Source organism: Diceros bicornis, chromosome 19 (assembly GCF_020826845.1).
Source record: "Diceros bicornis minor isolate mBicDic1 chromosome 19, mDicBic1.mat.cur, whole genome shotgun sequence".
NCBI classification, from domain to species: Eukaryota; Metazoa; Chordata; class Mammalia; order Perissodactyla; family Rhinocerotidae; genus Diceros; species Diceros bicornis.
In genome coordinates, this window is record NC_080758.1 from 27907601 (window position 1) to 27925726 (window position 18126).

At 49.0% G+C, this 18126-nt stretch overlaps 1 protein-coding gene across 2 annotated transcripts in view; it reads right to left on the reverse strand.

Annotated features, from left to right (window-relative positions):
• The window catches only part of HM13 (histocompatibility minor 13), a 39695-nt gene extending 21982 nt beyond the window's left edge, over nucleotides 1-17713 (reverse strand). For both annotated transcript variants that reach the window (XM_058562993.1, XM_058562994.1), the window contains exons 1-3: nucleotides 17442-17713; nucleotides 8201-8299; nucleotides 2294-2376 (exon numbers count right to left, since the gene is read on the reverse strand). In XM_058562993.1, coding sequence (XP_058418976.1) covers nucleotides 2294-2376; nucleotides 8201-8299; nucleotides 17442-17624 — 365 coding nt within the window. In that variant the 5' untranslated portion in view covers nucleotides 17625-17713. The remainder of the gene's footprint in view (nucleotides 1-2293; nucleotides 2377-8200; nucleotides 8300-17441) is intronic.
• Between the last annotated feature and the right edge of the window lie 413 nt (nucleotides 17714-18126).

An 18126-nucleotide genomic window follows, 5' to 3' on the forward strand; every position in this document is an offset into this window, starting at 1 on the left:
GAAAATGATTCTTCTGTAAACTTTTGGTCACTAACAAATTTTACCACGTGTAGTTTTAGTTGTTGTTGGTTCTGTTTTCTGTTGATAATTTCTATCAGTAAAAATTATGAATTGGTTAAAAGACAGACAGACAACTGTTTCTTGGCTAATCCACGAGAAATTTGGGACCATATTCCTGAGTTCTTGTTTTAAAAGGAAAAAAAATGTCTTTGGTGTTAAAATGATGCAGGTTCAAAACACCTTGCTTGAGGGATGGAGATCCCTCTTGCAGGGTTGTTGAGATAAAGTGAAATAATCAATTGCTCACTCAGTACATGGCCTAACAGTGGCTTTCAAAATATATTGGGTTCTCGTGCTCTGAGGTGGGGTTTGGGCTGTGGGGAGGACTGGGGGTCTCAAGCCTCTCATGTATGCTGGGGTGGGATGAGCTAGAGCTGGGGGGATCCTAATCAGCATTGGAAAGGAAGGGCCCCAGTGTCTGGAACTGACTGTCCCACCCCACCCCCGGTCCACTAGGAAAGGAGAGGTCTGTCCTTTGATGAAGGATGACTGGGTCTGCCAGTCTCTTGCCAGGTCCAAGTCACCCAGGTTCTCTGGGTCTTCATTTCTGAGGATGGGGGGCTGGACTAGAATTCTCCCAAGGTGGCTAGAACAAGATTCTGTGGATGAAGGGTGGGTGTATTGAAGACAACAATGAACTCAGTCAAAAGACCAGAGTTCAAGTCCCAGCTGTGTGACCTCAGGCCAGCCACTCAACTCACGGTGTACTGGGCACTGTGCTCTAGGCAGGTTACAGACGTGGCTCACTTGATCCTGCTCACGCCCCTACGAGGACGTGCTCCTGGTATCTCCATTTTACAGGTGAAGAAACTGAGGCTCGGAGAGCCTGAGTAACTTACACACATCACAGAGCAGAAGAGCCAGGCCTGGGGTCCAGGCTGTCTGCCTCTTGAACCCACCTCTTGACTACCATGCTGCCCTGCCAGCTTGATGACAGCAACGAGGTCAAACTTAGCGCAGCTTTCAATGCCTTCTGTGAGCAGATCCTGCTCTTTCTCTCTAGCTTTCTCTCTGACTACTCTGGGAAGATCTTGACTGTGCCCTCAACATGCACAGACCTTCCAGCTCCTGGCCTGGCCTCTCCCTCCTTCGTGCCTCTTCCAGGTTTCCTACCCTTCAAAGCTCAGTCCAAGTTGTGTTCCTTCCCTCTGGGAACTTTCCCTGGTTTGCTGGCTGCCTCATGGACTATCAGTGGTTCTCAGCCTGAGGCTGAACCACCTCAAGAGGCCAGATGGAAACAGGCTGCGACGCTTTTGTAGTCACAAGTTAAGGGATGGGCTAGGGGAACAACTCCCATCTGGTAAGCAGGGCTAAAGATTTCAAATGTTTACAAGGCATGGAGAACTGGCCTGTCCAAATCGCCAACAGCAGCCCCACCCGAGGATCATTGGCCTAGATCCTTCATCCCCACTGAACCGACACAAGCATGTGGCGATCTGAGCAGGGTGACAGTGGGAAGAGGATGGGCTCTGGGGCCACACAGACCTGGGTTTGAATCTTGGCTCGGCTGCATATCAGCTGTGTGATCCTAGCAAATTTTGTAACCTCTCTGAGCTTCAGTTTCTGAATGTAAAACAGGATTAAAAGCAAAAGCTAACCTTATAAGGTTACCTGGCAGGTTTACACAGTAACAGCAACAACAACAATAGTTAACAGTTATTGAACATGTTACGGCCAGATACTGTGCTAAAAGCTTGCCACATGACCCATAAAGAAGGTACTATCATTTTCTTCCACATTCAAGCGAGGAAATTGAGGCCAGAGAGATTAAGTAACTTGCCCAAGTCACAAGGCTATTAAGTGGCAGAGGTGGATGCAAAGTCAGGTAGTCAAATTCCAGAGCTGCACTCACTTCTCACTCTACTGCCCGTCTCTCACTAGGAAATGAGACCACATGCGAGAAGCCTCGCTTGGCACGGCAGGCTACACCACTTGGCAGGTGGCATTGGCGCTACTCACCTCAGTACTGTGACAACTAGCATGACATTACTGTTCACAAATGACTTTCCCAATCGGATACTCTTATCACTCCCTGTAAGGAAACTGTGGCCCAGAGAGGTTATGGTTCTTGTTCTAGGTCACCCACAGTGTGACACAGGGCAAAGATTCCCTTGGGTTTTACAGCCAGGATTCAAACCTGGCTCTGAATGACGCCAAAGGTCATGTTCTCATCCAAGACCCTGTTCTGGCTCCTGAGAAAGCTGCTTCAAGTGTTGCAGAGATGCCTTCTGACCTGATGGTGTGGGACAGGGCCAGGATTCCCAGTACGAAGAAATACATGGACAGCAAGAGGTTGATGTATTCCTGGGAGAATATCTGAGGCAGAAATACAAAGAGAAACAGGCAGTCAGGGTTGCTGGTGGCTATGAAGAAACCAGAGTCCCCGCTTCTCTTCTAGGGGTTGGTCTCACCCCTCTGGAGTTGGGGAATGGTGTCAGGAAGAATCTCAGACAGTCCTAGGGATCTTCCAGTTTCTGCAGCTATGGAGAAAAAGGAAGGAACCTCAGGCCCCCAGATGCAGCTCCCAAAGGAGTCTGTAGGCTGGGCTTGGTGGCTCTAATATCTGGAGACGGGCAATGTTATGTTTGTACCCAGAGTCCTGCATGGGAATCATGGGGGAGGGGAGTCTGAAGTTCAGAGCCCCAAGAGAGCCATCTGAACCTCAGAATGACGCACTCTGCCAGGTTTCTGTCTCCTTGCTCAGAAACCTAGGGAGTCCCCTACAGTGGCCACCAAGGCCCTGAGCACGCTGGTCACATGTCTCCTGTGCCCCGCTCCACTCTCCACATCACGCTCTTCTGGATGACTCCTCCCACAGTGATGGCTGGAGGCATGGACAGCAGGTCCTGATAGCTGCTTCCTGGTCTTATTATCGTTATGTGAAACTGAGAAATGTTTTCCCTCACAGTGCTCCAAAGTGTCACATGTTGTTAACTCTGGGCTTTGGGAAGGCTATGCCACATCACTCCACATTCACTGCATCATCTTCTGGATTTGTTACTGCGAGGGTCTCTAACTGGGAGGGAATAATGTGCTGCTGCGTGGGGCGTAGGGACCTTGGCCATTCTCAAGTAGGGCTGTTCCGGAACGTGTTTCCCCTGCTTAAAGCCTCTTAGCAGCTTCCCTCTGCTCTCACAAGCTTGAGGCCCACACCCTCACCTACCCTGGACTCTCAGGCCCTCATGGTGACCCCCGCAGACCTCCTCAGCCGCAGCTCATTCCTGTTCTACATGCTGCGGCCACACTGGCCCTCCTGCAGGGCCTTGTTCGTGCCCCCCTCCCGCCCACAGGCAGTTGTATGCATTCTTCTGCTGCCTGGGATCTCTCCTCTCCACCTAGGCCCCCTCCTCATCCTTCCGCTCTCAGCTCAGAGCAGCTTTCCCTGACACGACCACCCCCTCATGAATTCAGCTCATGTTACTGACTGCCTACTAAGCGCAGTGCATCGTGCCAAACTCTGGGGATACAGCCAGGAATAAGGCAGAAGAGTGCCTGCCCTCATGTGCCCGTGAGGGAGAAAGGATCTCAAAAGAAATGAATATGCAATACATTGTCAGGTGGCGACGGGCGCTGGGGAGAAAAGCAAAGCAAGGCGAGGAGATGGAGAGAGGGGCAGAGCCTCCTAACGGGAGGACACTCGCTCACTTAGGAGTAGAAACCTTAATGCCGGAAGGGAGCAGCTGTGAGGACACTGAGGGAAGCCCATCTGAGGCAGGGGGAAGGGTGAGAGCAAAGGTCCTGAGGCAAGCACATGCTAATGTGTGCAGGGAACAGTGAAGGACTGTGAGGCTGGAGCTGAGGGCGAAAAGGGAGAGTGTCAGGAGATGAGGCTGGGAAGGCAAGACAGAGACAAACCCTATGGTGTCAAGAAAAAGGTGTTAGCTTTATCTGTGTGAGCCAGGCTGGTAGTGGAGGGCTGAGGGCCAGGTTGTGACGTGATCTGATGGCCTGAGAGGATCCTTCTGCTGCTGTGTGGCAGACAGACTCCACAGGGCAAAAGTGAAAGGAGACAGCCCAGTGAGGAGGGCACAGCATAATCCAGAGGAGGGGGGGTGGTGCCTTGGGCTGGGGGATGGAGGGAAGTGAGGAGCAGTGCTCAGATCCCAGATTTGTTCTGGAACTGGAGATGCAGGATGTGCCGAGGGGCTGGCTATGAGGGCTGAGAGAAGGAGCAGGGAGAAGGATGACTCCCAGGGTTTTTGGCTGAACAGCAAGGTGGATGGAGGTGCTGAGGTCGGGGGCCTGGGCAGGAGCAGGGCTTCACTCTAGTCTGGTTTTTCTGTGCTTTCCTGGTGCTACAGACCTTGCCTTCACAGCACTTCCTAGGACTGTAACTTCACATTTATCTATGGGATTATTTGATGGGTGTCTGTCTCCACCACTTAATAAGACGCTCCTTGAGGGTAGGGATGGGTCAGCTGTTTTCCTCACTCCAGTGTCCTGAGCACCTAGCCCAGGACCTGGTGCACAGCTGGCACTCAGTAAATGTTTGTAGACTGACTGAATGGATGAGCAAATCAGTGGCCTGTAATGTGAATGCTATAAGAAAAACTCCTGGGAACACAGCATGTGGACTGGGTTTTCCTTATGAAGACGTGGTGTACCTCTCAGAGTGTTTTTCAATGTTGGCCCTTGGGAAAAATGTCTCTCTGGCTGCACCTTTGAGCTTCTGGTGGCTTGACTATGTGGACTATGAATTGTGCACCAAGTCTCACTTTCTTTGTGCTTCAACTGCTAGAAAGTCAGAGTCACACCTATGTCAGAGACATTTCTGGCAAGGGTACAAGTCTTTAGAGTTTAGAACATGGGGTCTGGGTCTGGTCCTTACCCAAAGCTTCATTGTTTTAGCCTATTTTAATTTTCTCCTTCACTCCAATTTCTTCCTTTATTTTTCTTATGCTGTTGGATTTAATTTGTAGAAGCTGCCTCAAAGCAATCAGTTTTAAATGAGGTAGGATAAAGTAAATTTTGTGATTTTGAGAAATGTTACAAACTCTAGCGCCCCCCTCAAGAGGAGAGGAGGAAAGGGGCTGAGTGAGAGCCACTGTTAAGCAAACCAACCAACCAACCAGCTGTCAGTCCGGAGTTCAGAGGGACCTGGTGGCCATGCTGTCCAGGCAGCTGCTTTTCAGAACTCTCAACGTGGACACTCTAGAGACATGGGGAAGCTGTGTGCCGTGTCCTCTGGCACAAGGCAGGCTGGGGCTTACCTGCCTGGAGAGGAGGACAGGCTGAGCAACAGGAAGCTGGTGCCTTAAACAAAAATGTTCACACTCTCTGCTGCCAGAAATTCCTTTTGGGAATCTCAGCTAAGGATGGAATCCTAAATACTAAAATATAAGAAGGTCTTGAGCCAAGGGCCTGGGTGTGTATTCCTAGCACTTTATTTTAGTATTTTTTTTTTTTGTGAGGAGGACTAGCCCTGAGCTAACATCCGATGCCAATCCTCCCCTTTTTTTCTTGAGGAAGACTGGCCCTGGGCTAACATCCGTGCCCATCTTCCTCTACTTCATATGGGACGCCGCCACAGCACGGCTTAATAAGCGGTGCGTTGGTGCGCACCCGGGATCAGAACCTGCGAACCCTGGGCCGCCTCAGCAGAGCACGCGCACTTAACCACTGCGCCACTGGGCGGGCCCCCTAGCACCTTTAGCACAGCAGAGACTTGAGAAACATCTGCCAAAAGCCAAGCTGGAGGCAATGGGCTAGATGTACAGAGCCACAGAGAGATCTCAGAAGCATAGGGGAGAGGAAAAGGAAACAGAGGGCCAAGTATTGCACTGTTCTGTTTACAGAAACTAGACTTACTCAATACACACAGATACATTAACACCATATATTTTATAAGGAGACACACACATCTAAGGACATAAAACACATTAGAACAGGTGCCTCTGGCAGAAAGGGAAATGGATGTGGGAAATGGAGGTGGGCATTAGGGGTGAAGAGGGAGAAAGAAACAAAGGGGGGCCTGGCATGGACTGATGACGGTGTGCTATGAACCAAAGTGTTTGATACATTCGACTTTTCACCTGAGGTCCAGGAAGAAAAGAAAAAGAAATGTGAATTCCTAATGTTATTTGATACACTCTTATTTATGAGAGTCAAAATCAGGATGATTTTTTCTGTTTAAAGTGAGAGAGATGCTGTAAGTCAACCGTGGTGTATCCGCTTGTGGGGATATCCTGAAATCATTAAAAAGAGTGGTTCTGATTCAACAATGGGGGAGCGATGGGACAGGAAACAGGCATTAAAAATTATTTTTTTGACTCATTTACAGAGCGGTAAAAATAAAGAATTCTGATGCTACTCAATGCAGGTGAGAGTACAGGGGAGCCAGCACTCTCTGTTAGAGGGAATGTAAATTGGTATGATCTTTTTGGAGGGATTTGGCACTATCTGTCCAAATTACAAGTGGAGATGCTATTTGACCTGGTAATCCTACTGCAGACATACCTGAAAATATGTGCATGTGCCAAGATATATACAAGAAGATGTTCATGGCAGCAGTGCTATAATACCCCACCACTAAATACCCCTCAGGGGCACGTCTGTAAAGCAGAACCACGAGTAGCCGTTAAAAAAGACAAGCTGGAGGAGTCGGCCTGGTGGCGTAGTGGTTAAGTTCACGTGCTCCGCTTCAGCAGCCCAGGGTTCGCGGGTTCGGATCCCAGGCACGGACCTAAGCACTGCTTGTCAAGCCATGCTGTGGTGGCGTCCCATATAAAGCAGAGGAAGATGGGCACAGATGTTAGCCCAGGGCCAATCGTCCTCAGCAAAAAGAGGAGGACTGGCAACAGATGTTAGCTCAGGGCTAATCTTCCTCACCAAAAAAAAAAAAAAAAAACCTCCATGCTAAGAACTACATGTTTGATACATATATTTGTTTAAAAAAAATTTTTTTTTTTAGATTTTTTAATTTATTTATTTTTTTCCCCCCAAAGCCCCAGTAGATAGTTGTATGTCATAGCTGCACATCCTTCTAGTTGCTGTACGTGGGACGCGGCCTCAGCATGGCCGGAAAAGCGGTGCCTCAGTGCGCGCCCAGGGTCTGAACCTGGGCTGCCAGCAGCGGAGCGCGCGCACTTAACCGCTAAGCCACGGGGCCGGCCCTGTTTTTAAATTTTAACATAAACGTAGATCTATGCATAATAGAAAGGTTCATAAGAAACTATATTGGAGAGAGGATTATGGCTCATTTGCACCTTCCCTTAGGTTGAAAACTGTTTTTAATCATGTACTTATATTTTTAAAATGTAAATTAAAAGTCATCCTTGAGGAATTTTCAATGACCAAGAAAAAAGTGCTTGTGATGCACTGTTAAAAAAAATAAAAAGATGCAAGACTATGTTATAACAGGATTATGTTAAAAATATGCTTATTAAAAGCCTGAAAGGAGGTATGTCAAAATGTTAACAGTGATTATCTCTGTGTATTTTTCCCTCTCTTGATATTTTTCCCTCCGAGTTCTTGCATATATTACTTTTATAATCAGAAAATCCCACGTTATAGTAAAAGAAAGTTTAAGGAGAGTTTGTAGTAATATGAGGAAATGCTTCTGATGTTATTCATGTGAAGTGGAAAAGCAGCTACAGAAGCGAATGCACCACATGGTCACAGCCACGGAGAAACCACGCACGGGGAGGAACAGCGGAAGGACACACCTCAACAGGGAGTCTGTGATTGTCTCTGGTAGTGGGGTTTTGGATGACTGCTGTTTTTCCCTTTTTACCTTTCTGTGTTTTCCAGGTTTTCAAGACTGAGTCTGTGTAACTTTTATTGGGAAAATAAACCTCGATAAATTAAAAAAAAAAAAAAAAAGCAATTAGTATGGTAGAGGTATGTCTGAGACACAAGCTATACCCCATCCCAACATAAATGGTACAATGAAACCAAACTGGTACCATGAAAACAAAACAAAAAGCTACATGGAGAAAAGAAATAAAGGCTGGCGGGAAAGAATCCCCAACACCAACAGTGGTCGTCTCTGGGTAGTGGGTCTACGGGTGAATTAGTATTATTTTTTCCTGCTCTTTATTTTCTATAAATGAACATGCATGTCTCCTGTGATGGGAAAAATAAAACAAAATAAAATAAAGTTATTTAAACCGAATGACACAACAGGTGGAAGAGGACTTACTTTGAAAAAGAGGTAGAGCCCCAAGAGCGTGCAGCTGGCGATGATGGGGAAGCGGGCAGCGTCCCGGCTGGTGATGGTCTCGGGCATGTCCGAGGCGTTCTGGAGAGAGAAGAAAGGTGCCTACTGAGCAGGGGTGTGGTCTGCCTCCAGGGACTGGATACGGTGAGAATGTGATGCACCAAGAGCTCATTCACCTCCTTCTCCCCCTCTGTGCCCGGTTCACTCAGGTGCCTCAGGGGTTTCCGTGTTTTCCTAACTCAAGGCTGCTCCCTCTGCCAGGGATGGTGCTCAGCCCACCCTAGGGCAACATGCTCTGATCTGGCCATTTTGCCATTGAGGAGATCTGGACCCCGACAGGGACAGTCTGGGGAGGAGACAGCGCACGTGGCATAGCTGGGGAGGGGAGTTATGGCGGAGGCAGTTATCGCATGTGATAACTGAAAGTAAAAATCCTGGAAACTAGTGACAACAGAGTGGTTCTAGACTTCATGAGAACTATTTCCAATTTTCTTATGGATTAGCTGAGAGGTAAAGAGGATTAATCTTTCATCTAGTAGGTGGTGAATACTGAGTGGAAATCAACCAACCACAAACAAAACTGACAATGGCTGACACTGCACATGGGAAGACGCCAACTGCAAGGAGAAGCAAATCAGGACAAAACTTAAATTTTAAGAAATGTGAGTGGGAAAGTTGAATCTGGTAAGAGTAAAAGCTACAATTAAATTTACAATGGTAGACGCTATAGTTGGCAAGAATGTGATCTGGGTAAAGAGCTGACAGACGATAAATATTTACATGAAAAAGAACTGAATGTAATAAAAAAAATTTCAATATTATAAAAAGGGAAAAAGTTGAAAGTGGAATAACAATGCAACACAGGAATTAAATTAGCTTCATAGAATTCATGCCAAAAACTTTCAAATGAAAATACATCAACAGTAGCACAATTCTGGTTTAAATTTCTTTTTTTAAATTAATTTCACTTGTTTCTTTTTTTTTTTCTTTTTGCTGGGAAAGATTCACTCTGAGCTAATGTCTGTTGCCAATCTTCCTCTCTCTCTCTCTCTCTTTTTTCCCTCTCCAAAGCCCCAGTACATAGTTGTATATTCTAGTTGTAAGTCCTTCTAGTTTTTCTATGTGAGCCGCCACCATAGCATGGCTACTGACAGATGAGTGGTGTGGTTCTGCACCCGGGAACTGAACCTGGGCCACCGCAGCAGAGCGCGACGAACTTTAACTGCTAGCCCATCAGGGCTGGCTCAATTCTGGTTTAAATTTATATTAAAAAACACAGAGTCAAAAGCTTTGAGGATCATGATGCTCTCTATGCCCTCTCTCTGCTAGGCAAAATCCTTAGTTCTCAACGATGCAGCAAATATCACTGACATGGAGTTTTTCCAGATTTCCCCATTGGGGTAAACCTACTCCCCAACTGCAATTCTCATCACATTTTATATGTCTAATTCTATTTTATATCATAGCTACCAAAAGTCCTAGCAATGCTGGATTAGATTTCCGTGCATGCCAAAGTGAAGTGCTCTCTACGAGAGCCATAGGCTCATCACCACGACCACGTCCATTCTGTGAATAAGGCACCAGCATCCCTGGGACAAGGGATCACGTTCAGCTGCAGACTCTCACGAACATTTTGGCTGACAGCTGCCTCTTAAAAATCAATAGGACAAAACATGCTAAGGGGGAAGCTGCCTGGAGAGGGCAGATTTTGGCTCAGGGAGGCCTCGTGCCCCAGGGTGGAAGACTGCAGAAGGGGAAGGAGATGGGGGCATTCGGCAGTGAGCCCACGAAATGATCACCAGGAGATGGAGATGTGGGGAATGGGATGTGGATATGCCATCGGTTTGAGTACAGACTGGTCCAGCCTTTTGGGGAGGACAACTTGGCAGGATGCATCAAATCGTAATTTGCACATGCCCAAGGATGTGAAGATAAGATTCACAGATCAGGAACTACAAATGGCTCTTAATCATAGGAAAAAGTGCTCATCCTCACTCTTAATGAGAAGCTCAAATTAAAGTACACTGAGATTCCATTTTTCATCTATCAGAATGGCAAAAATCCACACATCTGATAACATACTGAGCCGGTGCGGCTGTGGGGAAGCAGGCGCTGACCTGCAGTGCTGGCAGGAGGGTAAATCCATCTCGCTGCAGAGAGTACTTTGGCGATACATGTCAAATTCACAAACGCATATACCCTTTCACCAAGCAATTCCACCCCTGGGAATTCTTCCTACAGATATAATTCACACACAAGCAAAATGATGCATATAAAGTGTATCCAAGGTATTCATCGCTCTATTAATGGCTTGCTGGGTGACTGAGGCAAATCATTTGCTTTTTGAGCCTAAGTTTACTCATCTGTCAAACGGGATGATAATATCTAGCTTTACTTACCTCTCAAAGGGCCAAGAGGCTTCAATCAAATAAGATATGGGATGCAAAAGAGCCTGGTGAAGTACAGTGACTGTATGAGGAGCTGTGATTATCAGGGAGAGGCAAGCAGGGAGGCCCACAACCAAACCCCAACATATGCACGGCTGAGGCGGCCCAGACACAGAGCTGGAGGGTAGACCCTCCCCTCTGGAGCGCCCAGAGGCAGCTCTGTGTGAGTCACTCTTGGGTAGCTTTGCTGGGAGATGGGGGAGGGTGGGTGAGCAATACTGACACTGAGAGGCAAGGTTATCTTCCTTCTCTCTTCTCTCCCAGCCCCTGGTTTCTGCCTTGGGAGGGAGTGTGCTGCGGGCCTTGGGAAAGTTTCCTCGTCCCCTCTGTGTACCTCCACAAATTCAACATACTTCCTGTGAAGCAGCAGTGTAAGCACAAAAATCAATTATAAATAACATATACTATAATATATATATTATATAATAACATACCTAATACATAAACTATAAATTAAAATAAATCTCCTGACCTTGAACAGTTCACAGGCAGGTAGGCCAAGACCTTGACATGTAAACAGAATATCACGACACAGTGTGACAAGTGACAAAATAGAGACATGGACACTGGTGTGACACATGGTCTGAGTCTCGAGAGGGCTCTGGTGTCAGAAAGCCCAGCCTGACTCCCGGCTCTGCTTCCTCCCAGTGGTGCAGCCTTGGGAAAGTTATTTTCTCTCTCAGAGCCTCGAGTTCCTTAGCTGTCAAGTGAGTTGTCAGGATTCTGTGACTCTTCCATGGAAGTACTCAGTGTGGTGCTTTGAGTACTTCACTCAAGCTGAAATAAACTATTTGCGTCATTATTATGTATGAGAGACTCATGAGAAAGCAGACAGGACAACACGTCTGCAGGGAAGAAGGGGAGTGTCAGAGGTAGTTAGAGCAGATGCCACTTAAGCAAGGCCTTGAAGGTCAACACAGGGTCTGGTATGTAGCAGGAGCCAGATACATGCAGACTGAGCTGAGGAGTTGCTGTGTGTACAAGGAAGGGAAGCACTTACCAGGCAGAGGGACCTGCAGGTGCAGAGCACACAGGTGTGAGAGTACACACGGGGCTCTGGCATCACCTGCAAACCCGTGCTATGGCTCATTTCCACCTATTCCTTTCAATTCAGCCCAGTATCCTGGGCCGGAAGAGGCTTAATACTATGTGATGGCAAACCAAGGTTGGACAGATGCTCCACCACACAGAGGAATCTGGTCTCCTCTGTGGGTGGCTGTTATAAATATCTCATGCTGCAATGCTGAGTCAGAAAGGGAGACCAGAAACCTGACTGACAATAACAGTAGTAAGGACAACATTTACCGAGAGCTTTCTAGGTGCCGAGCACTCTTCTAGGTGCTTTACATGATTTCACCCTCACAAAAACCCCCACGAAGCAGGTACTTTTAATAGCTCCATTTTATAGATGAGGAAACTGAGGCTCAGAGAGGTGAAGTAACTTGCTTATGGTCACACAGCTGGCACGTGGATTCCAACTGAGGCAGTCTGGTTCCAAAGCCCAAACTCTTGGCCACTAATCCCTAGACGACCTCTACCTTTCCTATCTGGAAATTTCTGTTGGAAAATTGTGCTCAGGGAGCCTGCGACCTTTCTGAGGAACAGAATCCTGAAGGCAAGAAAACAGTTAATCTTCATGGTTACAAAAATACTAAAAGTTGTTAGAATTCCCTACCAATTCAATTTGGATTATTTAACCAGATGCTCTTAAGCAAATGCAATAGCTCCTGGAACACAAAGCATGATTAGAGAGTGGGGGGAAAAGCTGACACAAATAGCAAAAATAAATTTAGCTTCCAGTGACATTCTGGATGTTCAGTTATAAGGGCGGAAGCAAAAGCAGTGAGGGAAGACAGATGCCCAGCTCCCAGCCATTGGCTCAGTGCGAGCTCTGGGAGTACTGCTTCCAGGCCATGCCCCAGAAAGGATGCAGAACTTGTGGACCATTCTGTTACTCTGTCGCTCCAGCTGGGGACCCCAGGGTCTCCTCTCCTTACCACCACTTTCACTCACTCGCCTCGCCACAATTCCACTTCCTAAGCATTTCTTGAACTGACCCCCACTCCAATCCTTTGGCCCCACTGCAGTCTTCACATCCACCTCACCAGCCTCCTTCCTGTTTTCCCTCCCACCCCTCACCTACCCCGCCAAGAGCTTGTTCTGAAGCCTAGACCTGACTGTATCACATACCTGCTCAAAAACCACTGGAGAATGGACTACTCAGCAGCCATTACACAGGAATCAAGGTTGCTGCCGGTGCGAGTGTAAACTGATTCAACCTCTGTGGTGGATAATTTGGTAAAATCTACCTAAATCAAACATGCACACAGCCTTTGAGCCAGCAAATCAGTTTTGACGAATTTATCGTAGAAACACACAGACAAATATGAAATAACAAATGTATAAGGAGACTAATGTCAGCAGGTGTAACAGCCAAAGACTGACCGCAGTCTAAATGACCAGTGGAGGACTCTAAGTCAAGGGTTCTCACACTTGAGCACACATTAGAATTGCCACGAGGGCTCGTGAAAACAGACTGCTGGGCCTACCTTGAGTTTTTGATTCAGAATGTGCATTTCTAACAAGTTCCCAGGTGATGCTGCTGCTGTTGCTGGTCCAAGGATTGCACTCTGAGAACCACTGCTCAAAACACACTGTGGGGTACAGGTGGGACACCATACAGCCGTTAAAGAAGACCACGACCATTCACAATGTACTGACATATTTGATCTCCAACAGGTATTTGGCAAAAAAAGCAAGGTGCAAAAAAGTGTATACACACGCACACACACATATATACATACATATATATATAACAAATTATAACAGTTATATAGCAAAAATGGGGGAAAGCATATGCGTGTTTATTTACAAAGGCACAGAATCTCTCAGATAGTTATCCAAGAAACAGGTAAAACGGGCTGCCTCTGGGGAGGGAAACTGGGCAGCTGGGGTGGGAGGGAGACTTTCCGTGTGCACCCCTCTGTACTTCTGGAATTCTATACCATGGGTATGCATTACCTACCCTCCCCTCCATAAACCAATGAGGTAGAGCTACATGTATTGACATAGGAAAATGACCAAGACATATTCTTAAAAAAAAAAAAAAAAATCAAGTTGCAGAGCAATACGTACTGTAAAATATCATTTTTGTAAAAATAAACTTATACATGCATATACACACAGGCACATACATAATATGTCTGCATACACACAGAAGAAGTTCTGGAAGGTTACACACCAAACAGCTAACTGGGTTACATCCAAGGAGTGGTACTGAGGAGGCTTTTCCTTTATATTTCTGCATTGCTGGAATCTTCTACAAGTGCAAGCGTGTAGTAATTTTGTTAACTATGAAGATTAACAGCTGCGTTGCCTTCAGGATTCTGTACCTTAGAAAGGCTGCAGGCTCCCTGAGCATCTTGTTGCTGCATCCCAGCCCCTGTGCAGGGCTCACGTCACCCTACTCACTGCCTCCCTGAATACACCCTGTGGTCCCATGCCTCCCTCTCTTCCTGTGCTGCCTGCTGACCTCTCCCCCACACATGCAAAGACAGTTGCTGCCTCCTCCAGGAAGTGTATCAGAATTCAGGTTAGTTGGCTGGTCACACATCCATTTCTCCTTGGTGACTGAGCTCTGTGAGGACAAGCCTTAGCCTTCTTTGTCGCTGCGTCCCTGGTACCCAGCCCGGGGCCTGGCACAGAGCAGGCGCCCAGTCCAGCTGGCTGAGGGGCTCCTCCGAGTTACAGGCCATGGGCCTCTGCAGCAGTCTGCGGTACAGCTATTGCTCGGGCTGGGATCTGCTCCCTTCTGGGAATGCAGGTCTGACACGGATGGGCACTGCGCTACGATCGCTCCTCCCAACACGCTCCTGGATGCTCCACCTTCTCCCCACGATTTCACAATGCGCCCTGCCTGTTATGGACGACTTGGCCCCAGGGAGAGAATTCTGTCCTCACATGCCCTCTCTCAGCTGGCTTTGGGGTCTAACATGGGTGGGAAATCAAAACTCCTGGGCCCCCACACTTTTCTCTCTCCTTGCCAAATGACCAGGGACGTACGACTCAGGGTAGAAAAAGGGAGTTGTCTGGCTTGTCCTTGTCCTTTCCCTAGGCCAAAAAGCCACTTGTATGGGTCTTTAGGGCACCTGTACCAAGGAGAGAGCCCTGGACTAGGACACCTGGTTCTGCCCCTCACTGGCAGAAGGATCTTGAGAAGTCATTTCCTTGACCCTCAGTTTCTTTCCCTGTACAATGGGGATAAAAAACTGGCTCACGGGCCGGCCCCGTGGCTTAGCAGTTAAGTGCGCGTGCTCCGCTACTGGCGGCCCGGGGTTCGGATCCCAGGTGCGCACCGACGCACTGCTTCTCCAGCCATGCTGAGGCCACGTCCCACATACAGCAACCAGAAGGATGTGCAACTATGACATACAACTATCTACTGGGGCTTTGGGGAAAAAAAAAAGGAGGAGGATTGGCAATAGATGTTAGCTCAGAGCCGGTCTTCCTCAGCAAAAAGAGCAGGATTAACATGGGTGTTAGCTCAGGGCTGAGCTTCCTCACAAAAAAAAAAACAAAAAAACTGGCTCAGCCTGCCACACTCAGTTGCTGTGAGAATCAAAGAGGGTGAAGGCTGTGTAAACTTTAGAATATCCTGGTTGTTCATGGTGGGGGCCTACTAAGGATCAGGCCGTTTACAATTTCACACACAGTCTACCAGCCCCCGGCCCTGCAGGAGACACTGGGGGGAGGTATTCAGCGGCTACAGTGGATCTACAGCTCTCTTCTATCCATACCCTCTGCCCCAGCCACACCAGACCTTCCACCATCTCCTGAACTGCCTTGTGCCTCTGCCTACCTGGTCTCCTCTGCCTAGAAGGTCTTCTAGCTGAAATTCTGCTTCTACATCAAGGCTAAGCCCACCTCCAGCACAAAGCCGCCCTGCCCTGCCCAGGTACGCGCAATCTTTCTCCTGAAACCCACGGCACCACCTGTATTACAATCACAGTTACTCCTCCCTCATCCAGATACCCCAACTCCTCGGTGACAGGACTCTGACCCACTCATCTCTGAAGCATCCCCCGACCCTAGACAACAGTGGAGGTTCAGGAAATTCTGCTGCCTGGAAGGTGTTTTCTGAAGAGATTAGTGATCCATGTGCAGAAGGCGCCAAGGAGAATTATTTAGTTTTGGGGGGCCCTCAGGTCAAGCTGCTCAGCTCACGCCATGGTGCCCTTTACCTCCTCTGTCCTGGTCTATTTCAGAACTTCTCTCTGCACCAAGAGTCTGCCTGAAAAGCACGGTAGGGAAGCTGAAGGCCACCTGAACTCTGCTTAGAAGAGGCAGAAGAGGAAGGCAAATGAGGTCACCTTAGCAATGCCTGACTACCCTCCTTTGCGTCTGACCACACAGAGAGCCAGCAGTGAGTTCTCTGATCCTGGGGAAGGACGGTGGCAGGCCTCGGCCATTGCTCAAGTTGGGTAGTGTTTTGCGAGCCCGGATTTGAGCAGTTTCAAAAGTGGCAGCTGCTTTGTGGCCTGCCCTCTTTGGGTAATACAGCTTCCGCTTAGGTTCAACTTCAGGTTTGGGAGGGGAAGGAGCAGGGAGCTGCAGATCAGGAGGTTGTGGAGGAGGGGAGAGGGTGCCAGGAAGTGAGAAGCCATTGGTACAATGGGCTACAGAGGCTTAATACAGGGAAGAAGAGTGGAGGGAGGAAGTCAGGAGGTGGAAGGTGCTGGGGTCCTCTTGGGTATTGAAAGGGGACAGATGTTGAGGAAGGCCAGGGATGGGGTCTGACCCAGTCTCAAAAGAGAGGCCAACAGCAGCTCAGTTACTCAGCAAGTAAGCCCAATTTGGTGGAAGAACTGTCTTAGGGGGCAGAGGGAGAAAAGCTACTTTGAGGTAGGATCAGGGTCTGGTCGGGTACAGAGTCAAGGGTTAGGAACAGGGTCTGGGCTCAGGCTAGGGCAGGTCCAAGGTTGGGTGGTGGTCAGTGAGAGGAAATCAGAAAAATAAGGGGCCTATACCTGGTTAAAAAGAGAGGCACCAAGGTGCTGGGTTCTGAGGGGCTGGCTGACTGGAATTGGTTCCAAAAAGTGATGCAAAAACCTGAGGCCTGAGCTGGGGCTCTATTCCTGGCTTAATTTTCTTGAGGTGGGGCAAGGGCCTCATCTCAGGGTTTAAGAGAGCACACGATGGGTCACAGATTCCAGCTGGACAGGCGTCAGAGTCTAGGGATGGGCCTGGATGCTAGAATTTGCCCTGGGGTGGGGTGAGGCAGGGTTCCTGACGGAGGAATGCCATGAGCTTGTACCATTCAGGAGTTGTCAGGCCCAGTACCCCATCAGGTCAGACTGGGGTTGACCCAGAGCCCAGAATGGGGTGACTGTCCCAGATGGGATGAGCAGCGAGAGCTGAAGGTGGGGCTAGTATGGCCGGGTCCAAGAGACTCAGAACAATTAGCCCGAACAGCAGTGTGAGGGGCAGCTGACAGTGTTCCCAGAAAGAAGCATAGAAGAAGGGATGTGTCACGGTCCGATAGGGGCTAGAAACCAGCCCCTATTTGAGGAAGGTGTCAGTATCCGGTTCGCGGGTCGGTGCCCAGATCCCGGGGCACCGAAGGCCAGGGTCGTGGGCCCAGGGTGGGGAAATGGTAGCGTTTAGTGTGGGAAGAGTCAGTGTCCGGGGAGAGGAGGTGTCTGTCCGGTCTCGGGCGGGCGTGTCAGCCGTGTCCCGGGTGGGAGGTGGAAAGCGCCCGGTTTTGCCGCTGACCCTACCTTGCCGCGGGCGCAGCGCACGGAGCGCAGGGCGCCGAAGAAGATGGGCAGCAGCGCCATGAGCAGGAGGCTGCCGTAGGCCAGCGCGATGCCCTCGGGCGTGGAAGGCGGCCGCGTCTTGCCGTTGGCTGGGCCGCCTGCCTCGGCGCTGCCGTTAAGCGGGTCGCTGAGGGCCGAGTCCATGGCGAGGCTGCGCTCGGGGGTCGGACTCCCGCTCTGGCTGCTGCACCAGAGACGCAGAAGAGAAGACGGACGCTGCAGGGAAAGCCACGTTCCCCTAAAGAAACAGGAAGTGACGTGCCTCCCTCGCCGGCGCGCGTCGCGCACGCGTGCGCGTTCACGTCTCCCCGCCCGCGCGCCCTCTAGCGGTAGCGGAGGGGCGGGCGGCCGGTTGCTAAGCAACTTGTTGGCGGTCGCGAAAGGAACACTGGGTCGCTGCGGTGGGCGTCCATCCAGAGGGAGACCGGAGGACCACGTTCCTCAGTTCTAGTTGACCTCCTCAATCGCAGGCTGTCCCACTCCCCACAAATCCTCATCCTAATAACTAAGAATTTGTTTATTCATGCATTCATCCAATATTCAATTGTTCCTCACTATTCAATCTTTCCTCTACTCCTTAAATATTTGTTGAGTATCCCATTATATTCCAGGCACTGTATTAGGCTCTGGGGACACCGAGGTGAAC